Below are 15,919 nucleotides of genomic sequence, written 5' to 3' on the forward strand. Positions count from 1 at the left end.
TTCTGTCAGATAGTTTTGCTCTCTTGAATTCAACTTATCTCCACAAACTTTTCTTTAGAATTTATGCTCTAAATGAGAAACAGACAACTTTTTCAAAGGTGTAGGGAACTGTCCCCAATAAACATTTAATCAGACACCCAAAGAAATTATGATTGTTATTGTGATTTATCAAGATGAGAACCTTTGGTTGATTTAGTTGTATTTAGTTCTGGCTGCCATGTTTTAAGAAGGATATGGGAATGGCATGTTGTCAAGGGTTCAATGGGGGGGGGGCAATTAAGGTGGGGTGGGGAGCATTTTTCAGCCTGTGGGCCACACTGCTTTCTGGGCAACCTTTCAGGGGCCATACGCTGGGGTGGGTGGTGCCAGAGGCAAAAGATCAGTAAGTTTAACCTTTGCACAGGTTAGTTTCCACACACGCTCACATCTCACCCATCCAGGCAACAAAGAAGCATTATCTGAGTTCAGGGATATATGCTAGTTGGGCAAAAATACCAAGAAGGGTCTGAATTAGGTTTGGCGAGTTGTGCAGTCTAGGGAGAGTCCCAAGGACCAGAGAGAGAGATGTTTGGCAGTCCTCAATCACAAACCCTCCAAGTGTCCCTATTTTCTAGGGACAGCCCCAGATGTACAGAACTCACCCAAGCTTCTGATTTGATCTTGGAATATCCCGCTTTTCCCTAGAATGTCCCTATTTTTACCAGAGAAATAATGGAGGGTATGGAGTTGTCACCCCAGAGCCAAGGAGAGAAGCAACTATACAACAAAGATATCTGAAGGCAGCCCTGCGTAGGGATATTTTTAAATGTATAATGGAAGCCACCCAGAGTGGCTGGGGCAACCCAGTCAGATGGGTGGAGTGTTATTATTGAATAGGATGTCACTATTTTAATCAGATAAATGTTGGAGGGTATGCACTCAAGACCCATGCCTCAGGTTCCCGAGCCCTTGTTATGAGAGACAACATAAAGATCTTGAACTATCTGAAGGCCTGGCACTATGAAGGTGTTAGTATTTCACGCCTCTGATGTTGCAGATGAGATTGGTGTAAATCACATACCTGTCTGGGAAGAGCGTTTGAATGGAAAGACAGTCTTATCTCTTCCACTGTATGTACTATTTGTACTGTACTTTTGTTTTTACTTGTGCTTGTTCTTCTCTTGGAGCTGGAGTGAGAAGACGCCATGAATCCTTTGAGGGCGCGCGAGTGACTCCCTCTGAAGATGGTGGCCTCCCCTCCCTTGGCTTTTTAATGAGGTTGGATGACCATGAGGCAAGTGCCTTGGACCACACAGATCCAGCCTCCAAGGAATGCATTGCCCGCTGCTGCGCGACACCTGCTCAGCAGCCCCACCAATGCCACCTCTGCAGCAGCCTCAGGTGGTGCTGCCGGTCTCCTCTTACCCTTGTTCCTGATGCAGATCTTCACTCATCCCTTCTTCCCTGGCAGGGTGTGTGTGCATGCACTGTTTTGTAGTTTGCCTCAGGTGCCAAAAACGGGGCCGGCCCTGGCAGTCAGGGATTCTTCAGCCACTGTTCCTGCATCACAGGGGGACGGGCATGGACTAGATGGGGGGGTGGGGTCCATTCCCAACACTACAATTCACCTGGTATAGCCATGAGAAAACGTGTTTTGATTCCAATAAACGTTAATTAACATTTAGCTGTTAAGAGGCGTAATGTTTAGTTGTTCAGTGTGGAGTAAAAGTTAGAGCATTGGGACTAGGACCTTGGACAGCAGGATTTGAATGCCCACTCAGCCTTGGGCCAGTCACCATCTCTTAGCCCAGGGGTCAGCAAACTTTTTCAGCAGGGGGCTGGTCCGCTGTCCCTCAGACCTTGTGAGGGGCTAGACTATATTTTTTTTGGGGGGGGGAATGAACAAATTCCTATGCCCCACAAATAACCCAGAGATGCATTTTAAATAAAAGCACACATTCTACTCATGTAAAAACACTAGGCAGGCCCCACAAATAACCCAGACACAGATTTTAAATAAAAGCACACATTCTACTCATGTAAAAACACGCTGATTCCCAGACCGTCCGTGGGCCGGATTGAGAAGGCGATTGGGCCACATCCGGCCCCCAGGTCTTGGTTTGCCTACCCATGTCTTAGCCTAACCTACCTCACAGGGTTGTTGTGAGGATGAAACGGGGAGAACCATTGGGTTCATTGGAAGATAAAGGTGGTCTATAAATAATTTAAAATGCGGCCCACAAAGGACAGGAGCTGCGTATCTGGGAGAAGGCCGGCCCTCCCCTACAGCTCTTCTGAGACACAGGTGAGCACAGCGGCCGCCTGCCTCCTTTAGTCGACTGAGGCGGCTGGCTCTGCCTCATGGACGGACTCCGGGCCCTGGAAGGGAGTAACAGGAAGGGGCGCCACGAGCGCAGGAGATGGTGACTCTGTGGAAAAGACGGAGGGAGGAGGGGAAAGAAGAGGGACGGAAAAGAAGGAAAACAAGGTTTTCCCGCCACCATCTCCCACACGAGGCTCTGCACGGGGCGGCTTGAGTGCCTACTGCGCACGCGCGCCCAGGACAAAGTGTACTTCCAGGCTACCGGCAGCCTTTGAGACGGGGCCGCGCATGCGCGCAAGTCCCACGCGGCCGCTCTGCGCGGCGCGTTTCACCCTCTCCCACGTGACAACCCGGCCCCTCCCACGGCGCTCTAGGCTGTTTGCGACCCTGCGTCTGTTGCGTGCTTCCCCCGACGTCGTCGCGTCTCCCGCCGTGCGCGCGCACGCACGCCCTCCCGCCTGCCCGCCTTTCCCAACCCACCCAGAGCCGAGCCCGCCTTGCCTCATTCTTTTTACGGCTATTTGAACCGCCGCGCTTCCGCCATCTTCTTCCTCAGCCGCCCGCCCAGTTTAAACACACACGGAAAGAAAGAAAGAAACCAGAGGAGGCGGCGGAAGCAGGAGACGAAGAACGGAGAGACGCATCGAGAAGGTAATGGACGGCGATTAACAGGGTGGAGGAGAGAGAGAAAGAAAGAAAGAGAGAAAAGAGAGCGATGAAGCGGCGGCAAGGAGGCCTCCCCGAGGCAGAGGCCTATGAGGCCTTCGAAGCTCTCGGGCCTCGCGTGGCTCTTGAGAAAGGCCCAGGATTTACCTCACGCCGGGTGGGGGGAGGGGTTGGGATGCGGCGTGGGGGTGGGGAACGACGGCGGCGGCGGGAACGCACGCGCTGCATCGCGCGCTCGCGTCACAATCCCCCGCGGTCCCTTTCCCTCTTCCCCTCGCGCCGTTAGTCGGGAGGCGAGGCCGGGAACGGCGGTTTGGAGGGGAGGCCGTTGAAAGAGAACTACATTCCGCCGCCCCCTCCCCGGCTCGAGGGTGCGAGTGAGTGCGCGGGGACGGGGGGGGGGCGGAGATGAGAGGATCGTCGCGCGAGGGGAGGGAGAGAAACGAGAGTGAGGTCCCCCCCCATTCCTTCCGTGTTAAATTCTTATATGTGTGCGCGTATATATGATGCATGCTGGTTTGGGAACGTAAAAAATTGATAAAAGGTAAAAGGCATTGGATTTTTTTTGGGGGGGGAGTCTTGGATTATCTTTTAAAATATTGTTTCCTCTCTACCTGCCCACGCTATTAGCAACCCCCCCCAATTTAATGCAGTTTCTAGATTCTGCTGAGCCATCCTAGGGGGGGGATGGGTTTAGAGAGAGAGCATGGAGGGCGGGGAAAGAAAGGCGCGCGCGCACACACACACACACACACAAAATCCTTGGTCGCCATTTACTGCTTCCTCCCTGACCCGGATGGAGAGCGAGCCACGCGCCTTTTGGGCGGCGTGGGCCGATGAGCGCAGCACGGGAGCTTTTTTTTCTTAACCTCAATCGGGCCTTTCTCTCTCTCTGTGTAGACGCAGCAGCATGGCCGCCCCGCAAGGAGAACCTCAAGTGCAGTTTAAGGTAAGGAGCGAGGCCGGGACACGCACACTTCCCTTTTCTTGCTTTCTCTTTGAAAGAAACCACATCTTTAAAACGACTCGTGATACTAGCGCCTAGATAATAGCTTGGGAGCTTCTTTTGTTAGGCTGATGAAAACCCACAAGGATGTTCATTAGGCTACATGCCTTGTAACCATGATGGGCCGTTTTATTAGGATTTTTTTTTTTAAAAAAACCCACTCCGTTGAGAAGGCTTCTGAGAGGCTTAAGGTCGATAAAAACAAAATGGACCTTGTAAACCTTTAAAGTCTCCTAGGTTTGTTTGGGATTGCACGTGTGTGTGTGGGGGGTGCAATTCTGCATGCTTACTTAGAAAAAGGTCCATTAACTTCAATTGGATTTAACTCATTTAAGTGTGTATAGGATTGGAGGCTTGGGTGTCTGTCTGCTTTGTTTCCATAGGTTTTGATGACATTTTTTTATTCAAGAGAAGACTTGATGCTCACCTTTTCTGCCAGGGCTGTACAAATTACAATTTGATTAAGTTACTAATTAGAATGTGGGGACACATTTAAATAGGTAGACAGTTATGAATGTTTGGGACTTTTTAGATTTTTTGCATATTACAGTGAGCTATATACAGTAAATTGTGTTGTATGCTTTCAATAACAATTTATGTCCTTCAGCGCTTTTTGTGGCATTAATGTGTAACTTGTGCAATTTCTTTCTAATGTCACATGTTCAATTAAAAAAATGACTTTCCACTTATTATGCCTACACAGTTGTTATCTGTAAGCCTTTAAAAGTGGATATCTAAGCTAAAGCACAGGGTAGTATAGTCTCAGATGTATTAAGTACTAGCTTGCCTTTTGGTTGGATTATAGCTCAGTCAGGGAAGTGATTGTACAAATTTGCAAGATGATGATGATAATATAATAATAATAATTAATAATTTATTATTTATACCCCACCCATCTATCTGGCTGGATTTTCTCAGCCACTCTGGGCGGCTTCCAACAAAATACTAAAATACAATGGTCTGTTAAACATTAAAAGGTTCCCTAAACAGGGCTGCCTTCAGATGTCTTCTAAAAGTCTGGTAGATGTTTTTCTCTTTGACATCCAGTGGGAGGGCGTTCCACAGGGCGGGTGCCACTACCGAGAAGGCCTTCTGCCTGGTTCCCTGTAAGTTGGCTTCTCACAGCGAGGGAGCCACCAGAAGGCCCTTGGCGCTGGACCTCAGTGTCCAGGCAGAAGGATGGGGGTGGAGACGCTCCTTCAGGTATACTGGACCGAGGCCGTTTAGGGCTTTAAGTGTCAGCACCAACACTTTGAATTGTGCTTGGAAACTTATTACATTTTACATCTTGGAAAAATGTGGACATCCAACATCACACAAGTAGACTTTTTTTTTTAAAAAACCCAAAAAATTATTCGAAAGTTACAATACATTTTCAATCAATATACCCCCTTCACAGACACCTCTGTAATGCTCGTGGCATTAAAATAGGCTGCTGTTCTTCAATAAAAGAAAAAAAGTGAGACCAGATGATGTCAGATGTATCTTTTTTGGAGATACCTTTGATTAGTCACCGATGGTATGTGAGGCATTCTGCTAGAGCAGGGGTGCCCAAACTTTTTTCACAGAGGGCCAGATTTGATGAAGTGAACATGTGTGAGGGCCAAGAGAGGAAACAATATTTTAACCCAAGCCTAAATTGGTATTTTAGAAGTTGTTGAGCAAATAACAAGTAGACCTGAAAGGACTCCCCCCCCCCCCGGTGACTTCATATTTGCTCTAGAGCAGGAGTTCTCAAATTCTGATCCACAGATTACCTGTGGTCCCTGAGCTTTTTTCAGGTGGTACGTGGTGTGTTTTCAAAATACAATTAAATACCATACAACACCTAGCACAGTGTGACAATTGTTACAGCAGGCAGAAAATCCTTAAGTGGTCTGCCAAGACCCATAGACCAGTCACATTTGTTAAAATGATTTAGGTTAAAATTATTTATCACGCTTTGTGATTTTTGCAGACTCCTATACAGTAGATACTTAAAGTTGTAAATTAATTTTTATTCCTCTACTAGCCCAACTAGTCTATACAGTGTATAGACACTAGGTTGAATGTAAGCCACATTTTCCTCTGAATTAAATCCTAGAGGGCCAGCACCTATGTCTTACCTTCCTCTTCTATCCCAGGCAATGCAAAAAGAACATTTTGTCATCTTGTTTAGTTTTCTACTCATCTTGAAGATGCGTAGGTTATAGATTTTAAGCCTGGTTGAAGTGGCGTTGGTTATGGTTATGAACATTTTATATGGCAGCTATATGCTACTTACTCTGAACTAGTCCTACAAAGTCTGGTAGAATGGACATGTGCCAGTGTGTAAATGCTTTGTGGGATTAACCTATAAAGCAGGGGTCAGCAACCTTTTTCAGCCATGGGCTGGTCCACTGTCCATGTGGTAGGCCTGACTATATTTTGTGGGAGAAAAATTAATGAATTCCTATGCCCCACAAATAACCCAGAAATGCATTTTAAATAAAAGGACACATTCTACTCATGTAAAAACATGCTGATTCCTGGACCATCTGCAGGCCGGATTGAGAAGGTGATTGGGCCACATCTGGCCCCTGGGCGTTAGGTTGCCTACCCCTGCTACAATGCCTTAAACGGCTCAGGACCACAATACCTCAAGGACCACATCTCATGTTAAGAACTGACCTGGCTCACCTGACTAGGTGGCAATGTGAGAATGGGACTTTTCTACAGTGGCTGCCTGCTTGTAGAATGCACCTTGTGCCTTACTTACATATCTTTAGGTACCAGATGAAAATGTGGGAACCTTTCATATGTGGTGGTCGTGCCCAGAAATAAAAAAATTTCTGGGACACCATCTACGAGGAAATGAAAAAATTACTAAAAATCACATTTCACAATAAACTGGAATCATTCCTTCTTGGGATTCTGACAATATCCCAAAAGAAAGATTAAAACTATTTTTCTATGCAGCGACGGCGACTAGAGTACTAATAGCCAAGTACTGGAAGCGTGGCCATATATTAACTAGAGAAGATTGGCTACAGTAGCTGAGCGAGTACTTGGAACTTGCTAAGTTGACTGAAGCCTTAAGGAACAAATCAAATCAAATAGTCCAGAAGGAATGGGAATGCCTAAATACCTACCTGTCAAGTCAAGGTTCAACAACCAAGATTTAATGTAAGTACAGTCATACCTCGGTTTAAGTACACTTCGGTTTGAGTACTTTCAGTTTAAGTACTCCGTGGACCCATCTGGAACGGATTAATCCACTTTCCATTACTTTCAGTGGGAAAGTTCGCTTCAGGTTAAGTATGCACTTCCGGAACCAATTACACTCATACTTCAGGTTAAGTACACTTAAGGTTGAGTACTCCGCGGACCCGTCTGGAACGGATTAATCCACTTTCCATTACTTTCAGTGGGAAAGTTTGCTTCAGGTTAAGTACGCTTCACGTTAAGTACAGACTTCTGGAACCAATTGTGTACTTAAACCGAGGTACCACTGTACTTAATACATTTATTTTACATTCTTTATTTCTAATAGCTCAAGGTGCCATATTTGGTTTCCCCTAATTACCTCCACCCACCCTCCATGCTCATAACAATCCTTTGTGGAAAGTTAGGTTGTGAGAGAATTACTGGCCTAAGCCAGCTATGTGGGGTTTGAACTAGGATTTCCCCAGCCCTGGCCTAAAACTCTAATCTCTATACCTGTCAAGCTAGAGCAATACTTCCATTGTTGGTAGACCTAGGATGTAGTTACAGTACAAAAGTATCTGAATTCTTTAAATTTGTATTTCAACAGCTTGTTTTGGTTGGTGATGGTGGTACTGGTAAAACAACATTTGTAAAACGTCACTTGACTGGTGAATTTGAGAAGAAGTATGTAGGTATGTCAAATGTCTTCCTTATTCTATTAGGCTGCTATATTAGTGATATGTAATCTTTACGTAAAATAACTTTGGTAGCTTATTTTAGACAAAGTAGATTTCAGTAAAATAAAGTGGTAATGTGTTTTTTATAATGTACAAGGTTTTTTTGAGCATCTACAGTTGTGTGACTTAACACTAGTTAAGGGGCATCTGAATTTGTAATACAATTTGATTTTTTTCTCTGTTGTCAGTTGATTGATGTTGGAAGAGGGGATGGCGGTAGGCAAAATAAATTGGTTCCAGGGAAAAGAATGTACCAGATCATGCAATGAAAAATGTGAAGCTGTAGATCAGGGCTGATGAACCTAATACCGGACTGTAAGTTGCATCAGCCCCAGCCTGGAGTTAGAGCTCAGGAACTTCTGGAGAGCCTCAGGTTTCTCCATCCCTTATGTAAATGGAAGCCTTTGAGGGCAGTGTCACAAGCATCTTAGATCTTTTGTTGACAAGATAAAAAACATCCCATTGTTTTGGGCAAGTGGGTTTTGAATGCCAGCCTTATTAAATAGATGAATGTGAATAACCATGCTCTTATGTAAGTGAAGGTCCATGTTCTCCTCATGTTTTGTCACACTTGCTGATAGCCTACAGGTCAATTAGAATATGCACTCGTGCCTTCTACATGCAATGTTCCAACAGAGATTTTATGTAATTGCAGCTACTCTGGGTGTTGAAGTTCATCCTCTGGTGTTCCACACTAACAGAGGTCCTATTAAATTTAATGTATGGGACACAGCTGGACAGGAGAAATTTGGAGGTCTGCGAGATGGCTACTACATCCAAGGTAAGTCGTCTGCACAGCTATTTTGACTGATTAACTTCTCAAAGCACACTTTTGCTACCTGACCAGAGTGTGAAATGTCTGTAATTTAATTGCAGCAACCTCTAGTTTTATTTTGGCTTTTTGAAGGGCATCGGCCAATGTAATCACTGGCAGCTGCTTGTGAAGGTTCTGGTCTGCACCAATGTGTTATGAACATGTTTTAGATTATCACAATTGTGCAGGACTTTAGTTGGAAGACATCAGAAAGTAACTAAATAAACAAGCATAGTTTTTTGCCATTTCCATGCTTTATTTTGAAATATTGGGTTGTGGGCTCTTTAATCATAAAAATACAGCTGCTAAGGTTAGTTTTGTGTGAGTTTGATCACTGTTAATTAACTACAAATCTTTTCAACTTTTTAGCTCAATGTGCCATCATAATGTTTGATGTAACATCAAGAGTTACATACAAGAACGTACCCAACTGGCATAGAGATCTGGTACGGGTGTGTGAGAATATCCCCATAGTTTTGTGTGGCAACAAAGTGGATATCAAGGACAGGAAAGTCAAAGCAAAGTCGATTGTTTTCCACAGGAAGAAGAACCTGCAGGTAAGATAAAGTTCTCCTGCTAAAGATAATAGTTAAGAAGGGAAGACAAAAGCAGTAGGGTGGTGGGTCAGTTGTTTTGGGAAGAAGTAAAGGAGCCACGTCCTCTCTAATTTTGGTTTCTTAGTTCACATCACATTGCTGTAGAAAAATTTAGATAATGAAATCTACTTCTAAATTCCTTCTGATGATGAGTAGTATGTAAAAGGCTATGTTAAAGGAAGGTTCATTGGAAGATAATTCTATGTGGCATAAACTTTTGTCAGCTATTTATTTGCATGAAGTTCATCTCAGAACACCACAGCTGGGTGTATGTTTATGCACATGGATATGACTAGAGGGGAATTGTACCACATGGACACAGAAAATCATTGGTACCGTACCATAAGCATTCTGCCAAACTTGAATGTGCAGGAGGACTGCAACATTCAGAATGGGATTAAGTGGTAATTAGGGCTGGGCAATGTTAGCTTTTCAGCATTAAACCAAATCAAACCACCACAAACTGGCTAATAAATGTAAAAGGGAATTTACTGGGATAATAACTGAACTAAAGATAGACTAAAGACCAAACAAACAAAAACATGTTACAATGCTATGTGCAGATCAGTACTAGTTCTGCCAAAAACATGGAATGAATTATATGCACAGTGAACGTTTTAAAGTCTGAATAAATGAACCATTCAACAAATGGGTAATGTCCAAGCATTGAACCTGATGGCAATAGAAAAATAAAGGATGTTCAAGATAGTGTGTAAAAACTGAACTGGATAGAAAATTCTTCAGTTAGTCTTAGGTTGCCACCACCCTGGTGAAGTTAACGCAGGTGGATGAAAGAAAGAGCTGGGTGAAATGTTCTTCAGTAAATTATCCCAAAAAATTCCCCTTTACATTTATTAGCCATGGTTTGTTTTCGTTTATTGCTATATTATCATCATCATCACATCTTTGATACTTTGTATACATTGTCAGCTTTTCAGCATTGTCATGTATCACCAGCCAAACATTACGATACAGTACAGTGATACATCACAATGTTGAAAAGCAGAGGGAGGAACAAGCTACAGCCTCTGTGCCAGGCACTGGCAGCGGAGGGAGTCAGGCACAGGCAGGCACCATCCACGATACACCGCTACGTGAAGGTGCCATCACACTCTGGCCCTCAAACTCAGGCCTAGTGTTGATAATGCACAAGTCTTCTGAGGTTCTGTGCAATGTTAATTTTCCACCTTGTAGTGGGAGAGAAAGCAGTGGGCTTATTTGCCCATTGAGGAAAACTTCATGCATCTGCAGGGCTTGTGGCACAGTTAAACAGTTTGTGTTTTAAGCTGCCGTGGAACTTTGTTTCTGCAACAACATATGGATACTGATTCCTCTCTGGTTTGTTTCTAAATGTGCAATCTCTCTTTTTCTCCAGTACTACGATATTTCAGCCAAGAGTAACTATAATTTTGAGAAACCCTTTCTTTGGCTGGCAAGAAAGCTAATCGGAGATCCCAACTTGGAATTCGTTGCCATGCCTGCTCTTGCACCACCAGAGGTCGTTATGGATCCAGCATTGGCAGCACAGTATGAGCAAGATTTACAGGTAAATGAGCTCATAAAAGGACTTGAGATTGTGATCTGCTTGTTGTTGCCATTGACTTTAGAATGTTACTAAACTTGTTTTCCATCTCCCCCCCCCCCATATTTCAGATTGCTCAGACCACTGCACTGCCAGATGAAGATGATGACCTGTGAGGGAGTGAAGCTGAAGCCCAGCGTCAGAAGTCTAGTTTTATAGGCAACTGTCCTGTGATGTCAGTGGTGCAGCGTGTTTGCCACTTTATTATTCTAGCTGAGCAGAACATGTGCTTTAATCTTTGAAATGCTGAAAGAGAGAATGGGCTTTGGAGTGAATGTGGCAGTTAAAAAAAATTCCTTCATTTTGGACCTGCATATTTAGCTGTTTTGGACTGCAATTTACTCCCCATTTTGAGTTTCGAACCTGCTGCAGTCGCATCACAGTATTCAGTGGTAAATCTTGTTTGTTACTGTCATTCCCATTCCTTTTTCTTTAGACCATAATAAAGTTGTATTTCAAATATCCAAGCAAGTGACTCTTCATGAATTTAAGAATAGTTATTCAGAGTCCTCAAAGCTTCAGCCAAATTTGAGGCAGAGTAAAAACACTTTTAACCCTAAACAGGCCAAGTGCTCTGGCTAGCAGTCGGTAAATTCACATTCTGGAAAAGCTGCCATACTTGGTTTTAAGACAATTGGATTGTGTTTGGATTGGATTGAAATTGTGGCATAGGGCCTAATCATTTAGGCCTGCTTTTTGGAGATTTGTCCATAGCACTGTAAAGGCATGCAGTAGGAAACGGTTTCGTCACTTGCACATCTCTTTCCCCCATTTGGCTGCAGATAGGCAATACTATATATTTAAAGCAGCACTTTTTAGCATATTAGCTGAAGGCAAGTTTTATGGGACTTTATTCTTAAATTACCAGTTCACTTTCCTTTGTACAAGTTAGGAGAGCTGGCCAAATAAAGTGTAATACTAAAGCATCATAAAGTGCTGTGCATGTTAACCAGTTGTGTAGCGTGTGGGAATTTTTCATTGTTGTGTGCTGGGAAGGCGGGGTGGGGCAGTAACCATTTACTCCACCACAGTTAATATCTAAGCTTCCCTTCAGACACTTGAGGGCCTATGGAAGTTTGCCTTCCAGGTCATGAGTTGCATCAGGTGAGCACAGGGCTCTTATCTCTTGAGCATTGCACTTATGAATAAAATTCCACCCTGCATAGAAGCTATTCACAATTTTTCAAATGTCCATGGTGTTCTGCTAGCTACTAGGTTTCTGTGCTGGCGAGGCTGGGCCCAAAGCAAGAAAGAAATGGGAAGGAGCAACGCTGGAAAAAGGAAACACCAGTGTTGAGGCTCTTAAATATTTATAAACCAGGTCACGAGAGAGATTCTATATCTGCAATAAATGCAGTAAAATCAGAGCATGTAGAATGAACACTGCAAGAAAGAAGATCTGGGTGTCAGAAGACTAAATACTCTGGTTGTATGTTAATGTGATTCTAAAGTACATAGTGTAGATAGTATCAGTTCTTGAACTAGGGGGTTTCAACGGGAAGTATTCAACTAACATTTATTCAACTAACCTACTTTATTCAAAGTAGATCCATTGAAATTAATGGACCTGTCTTAGTCATGTTGAGTAATCAGAGTCTAGGACGGTTCGAATCCCCGCAATGGGGTGTACGGCAGTACACATCCTCCAATGCTGACTGTTCAATGACAGCCCTAGGTTTTTGTGTATATGGGGGGAAAGTGTCCATTGTAGTTTAATGGTATATCAAAAAGACTGCAAGCCTTAAAAGTGGACATATAATAATAAAACCAGGAAAACCATTTTAGAAGCCTTGTGGCACCTTGAAGGACTTGTCACATTTCTTTGGTGTTAACTTTTGTAAGCTATGAATGCCAACCTAGCAGTTCGAAAGCACATCAAAATGCAAGTAGATAAATAGGCTACAGCGGGAAGGTAAACGGCGTTTCCATGTGCTGCTCTGGTTTGCCAGAAGCGGCTTTGTCATGCTGGCCACATGACCTGGAAGCTATACGCCGGCTCCCTCGGCCAATAATGCGAGATGAGCGCGCAACCCCAGAGTCGGTCACGACTGGACCTAATGGTCAGGGGTCCCTTTACCTTTACCTTTGTAAGCTATGAATGAAGGCATACTGTGTGAGTATGCAGAGAGAGAAATGTAAACATTGGCGTTAAATGGTAATGAAACAAAGGTAAAAGGTAAAGGACCCCTGACAGTTAAGTCCAGTTGCAGATGACACGGGTTGTGGAACTCAACTCTACAGGCCGAGGGAACCGGCGTTTGTCCGCAGACGTGTCATGTGGCCAGCATGGCTAAGGCGCTTCAGGCACAACGGAACACCGAAACCAGAGCAGCGCACAGAAATGCCATTTATCTTCCCGCTGGAGCAGTACCTATTTACTTGCACTTTTTGGCGTGTTTTTGGACTGCTAGGTTGGTAGGAGCTGGGACCAAGCAACAGGAGCTCATCCCATCGCAGGGATTCGAACCTCCGAACTTCTGATCGGCAAGTCTAAGAGGCTCAGTGGTTTAGACCACAGCGTCACCCGTGTCCCATAATGAAACAATTACAATCTGATAATTCAATTAAAGGCAAGGGTATGCAGGTGGTGCTGTGGGTTAAAACCTCAGAGCCTAGGGCTTGCTGATCAGAAGGTTGGCGGTTCAAATGCCCACAACGGGGTGAGCTCCTGTTGCTCGGTCCCAGCTCCTGCCAACCTAGCAGTTCGAAAGCACGTCAAAGTGCAAGTAGATAAATAGGTACCGCTCCAAGCGGGAAGGTAAATGGCGTTTCCGTGCGCTGCTCTGGTTCGCCAGAAGCAGCTTTGTCATGCTGGCCACAAGACCTGGAAGCTGTACGCGGGCTCCCTCGGCCAATAACGCAAGATGAGCGCCGCAACCTCAGTCGGTCACGACTGGACCTAATGGTCAGGGGTCCCTTTGCCTTTTATGCAAAATTAAGCCCAGTGCCAATTCATAACAGCAGTAATTTGTGTTAATGATGTAGGAGGATTGTTAGTTCCTGTCCTAAAAAGGACATTTTTGAGAAGCATCTTGGCAAATTCAATCCAGAATTGCCAGTTGCCATGGCTAGGAAAATGAGAGGTGCAAAAATGTTAACATTTCTTTTTGCGGGGAGGAGGTAGTCCCATGTGGCAGCTTGGGGTTAAAAGATTAATCCCAGATCAGGAAACTTAAAGATGACTGAGATGAAAGTGGGGTGTTAAAATATTTCTTAAAAAATGCCCTCATTTTTAATATTAAATATGCAATGAAACACTGTGACGGAAACCAGATTGCATGGAAACACAGTTTACTGTGGTCTAAACCACTGAGCCTCATTGGCTTGCTGATCGGAAGCTCCCGTTGCTCTGTCCAAGCTCCTACAAACCTAGCAGTTTGACAGCACACAGCACACCAGTGCAAGTAGATAAATAGGTACCACTCCGGCGGGAAGGTAAACAGTGTTTCCGTGCGCTCTGGCTTCCGTCACGATGTTCCATTGCGCCAGAAGTGGTTTAGTCATGCTGGCCACATGGCACGGAGAACTGAACATATGCTGTCTGCCTCAGTCTGAAGCAAGATGAGCACTGCATCCCATAGTCACTTGTGACTGGACTTAACCATCCAGGGGTCCTTTTCCTTTACCTTTTGCTTCATTGTGTGAAGGTTGTGCTTGTGTGGTTTGCTCAGTATGCACCAGTCGTGAAGCTGCAATCGGCAACTGGTTCCCAGCAAAGAAACACCCACCAAAACTCATGAGCGAGCTTCATGCAGGTAAAGAAAAGCCCTTTAATCATTAGAATTTATTTTGTCACTATCCCCAAGTATAATTCTACATAGAGTTGACCTACTGAAGTTAATAAACCAAGTCATGCCGATTTATTTCAGGGTGCTGAATCAGTAGAATTTTGTTGAATACAATCCAGTGTGATTTAACAAAAGTAGTTTGTATTCTAAAATTTAAATTAAAATAACAAAGTATTCGTGCACTAATTATGCATAATAAGTAAATATTTCCCCTCTGCAAAACTCATCACCTAGGCACGATCACCAGTGTCTTTCAGAAAAAGATCCATGTACAGTACTACAAAGCTATTACTCTCAAAATGCCTGGGAGAACAGAAACACATTTGCCTGGTGCTGAAAAGATGTTAATGTTTGTTAATGCTGCATTCCAGAAATGACCCAGCACCACTGCGAAGGTCTTTCCCTTTGTCACCACCTTCTGCAGTAGGGGCACAAGGAGAAGACCTCTGATTACAGTATTATCTTGGAATTCAGGTAACTCCATACAAAAAAGAGGCCTTAAAATACTGGAGTGGAGATGTTTTACAGTTTCAAAAAGGTATTATCATTTTGGATCTCTTTTAGTTTAATTCCCGAGTGCTTCTTCCTTTTATCTTATTACTGCAAGTGAAAAAAGAATCGTGATCACCACCAACCAGCTGAGCCAGAGCTTTGCACGTGTACAGATAACTAGCATCACTATGTCCAACTCTTAGAATTGTTGTAAGGAGAGGGGAATGAATCTTGCCTCTCAGCTGGGCCCTGGAAGTGGGAGAGACCTGACCAGCTTCAGCAAAGCCCCGCTGCACCTCTGGGTCATGAGGAGACCCTCCTCGGAGCCCAAAGGCATAGCTGCCAAGTCTCCCATTTTCCCCAGGAAATCCCCATTTTCCCAGCTGTTCCTAGCTGAAAAAACAGATTTGGGGGGGGGGGTTTCCCCCCGGTTTATTCTGGCGTGGCGGCCATTTTGGAACTGGGCAAAGCAGCATCAAAAGTCACTTCTGAGCATGCTCCGCCCAGTTCCAAAATGGCGGCAGCGCTACTTCCGGTCTGCTATTTCCGGCCCGGTCCCCTATTTCTCTGACAGCAACTTGGCAGGTATGCCCAAAGGGGATATCCTCTACAGGCTCAGGAGAGGCACAGGTGAGCCGGAGGAGCAGCAGGACTCTGCAGCCTTCCAGCTACTGGGTGACGCACCGCAAAGCCATGCATCAGCAAACTTTCCGCAGGGGGGCCAGTCCACTGTCCCTCAGACCTTGTGGGGGGCCGGACTATATATATTTT

The 15,919-nt window shown here is 44.6% G+C and overlaps 1 protein-coding gene across 2 annotated transcripts; it reads left to right on the forward strand.

Annotated features, from left to right (window-relative positions):
* Positions 1-2,806: 2,806 nt before the first annotated feature.
* On the forward strand, positions 2,807-11,335 carry RAN (RAN, member RAS oncogene family). Of its 2 annotated transcripts, none has more exons than XM_035099033.3 (7): positions 2,807-2,953; positions 3,869-3,917; positions 7,747-7,831; positions 8,532-8,657; positions 9,060-9,247; positions 10,662-10,832; positions 10,940-11,335. In XM_035099033.3, the coding sequence occupies exons 2-7, from the start codon at positions 3,879-3,881 to the stop codon at positions 10,982-10,984; spliced, it is 654 nt and encodes a 217-aa protein (XP_034954924.1). In that variant the 5' UTR covers positions 2,807-2,953; positions 3,869-3,878; the 3' UTR covers positions 10,985-11,335. The 2 variants fall into 2 exon arrangements, with proteins under 2 accessions (XP_034954924.1, XP_034954925.1); XM_035099034.3 differs by lacking the exon at positions 2,807-2,953 and adding an exon at positions 3,253-3,345.
* Positions 11,336-15,919: the final 4,584 nt, after the last annotated feature.

The sequence above is a fragment of the Zootoca vivipara genome, chromosome 16 (genome assembly GCF_965207765.1).
Source record: "Zootoca vivipara chromosome 16, rZooViv2.hap1.1, whole genome shotgun sequence".
In the NCBI taxonomy this organism is placed as follows: domain Eukaryota; kingdom Metazoa; phylum Chordata; class Lepidosauria; order Squamata; family Lacertidae; genus Zootoca; species Zootoca vivipara.

Coding starts and splice junctions, on each gene's coding strand:
- RAN (XM_035099033.3), top strand. CDS start 3,879: ATGGCCGCCCCGCAAGGAGAACCTCAAGTGCAGTTTAAG. Junction 3,918..7,746: donor AACCTCAAGTGCAGTTTAAG/GTAAGGAGCGAG, acceptor GTATTTCAACAG/CTTGTTTTGGTTGGTGATGG. Junction 8,658..9,059: donor AGATGGCTACTACATCCAAG/GTAAGTCGTCTG, acceptor TCAACTTTTTAG/CTCAATGTGCCATCATAATG.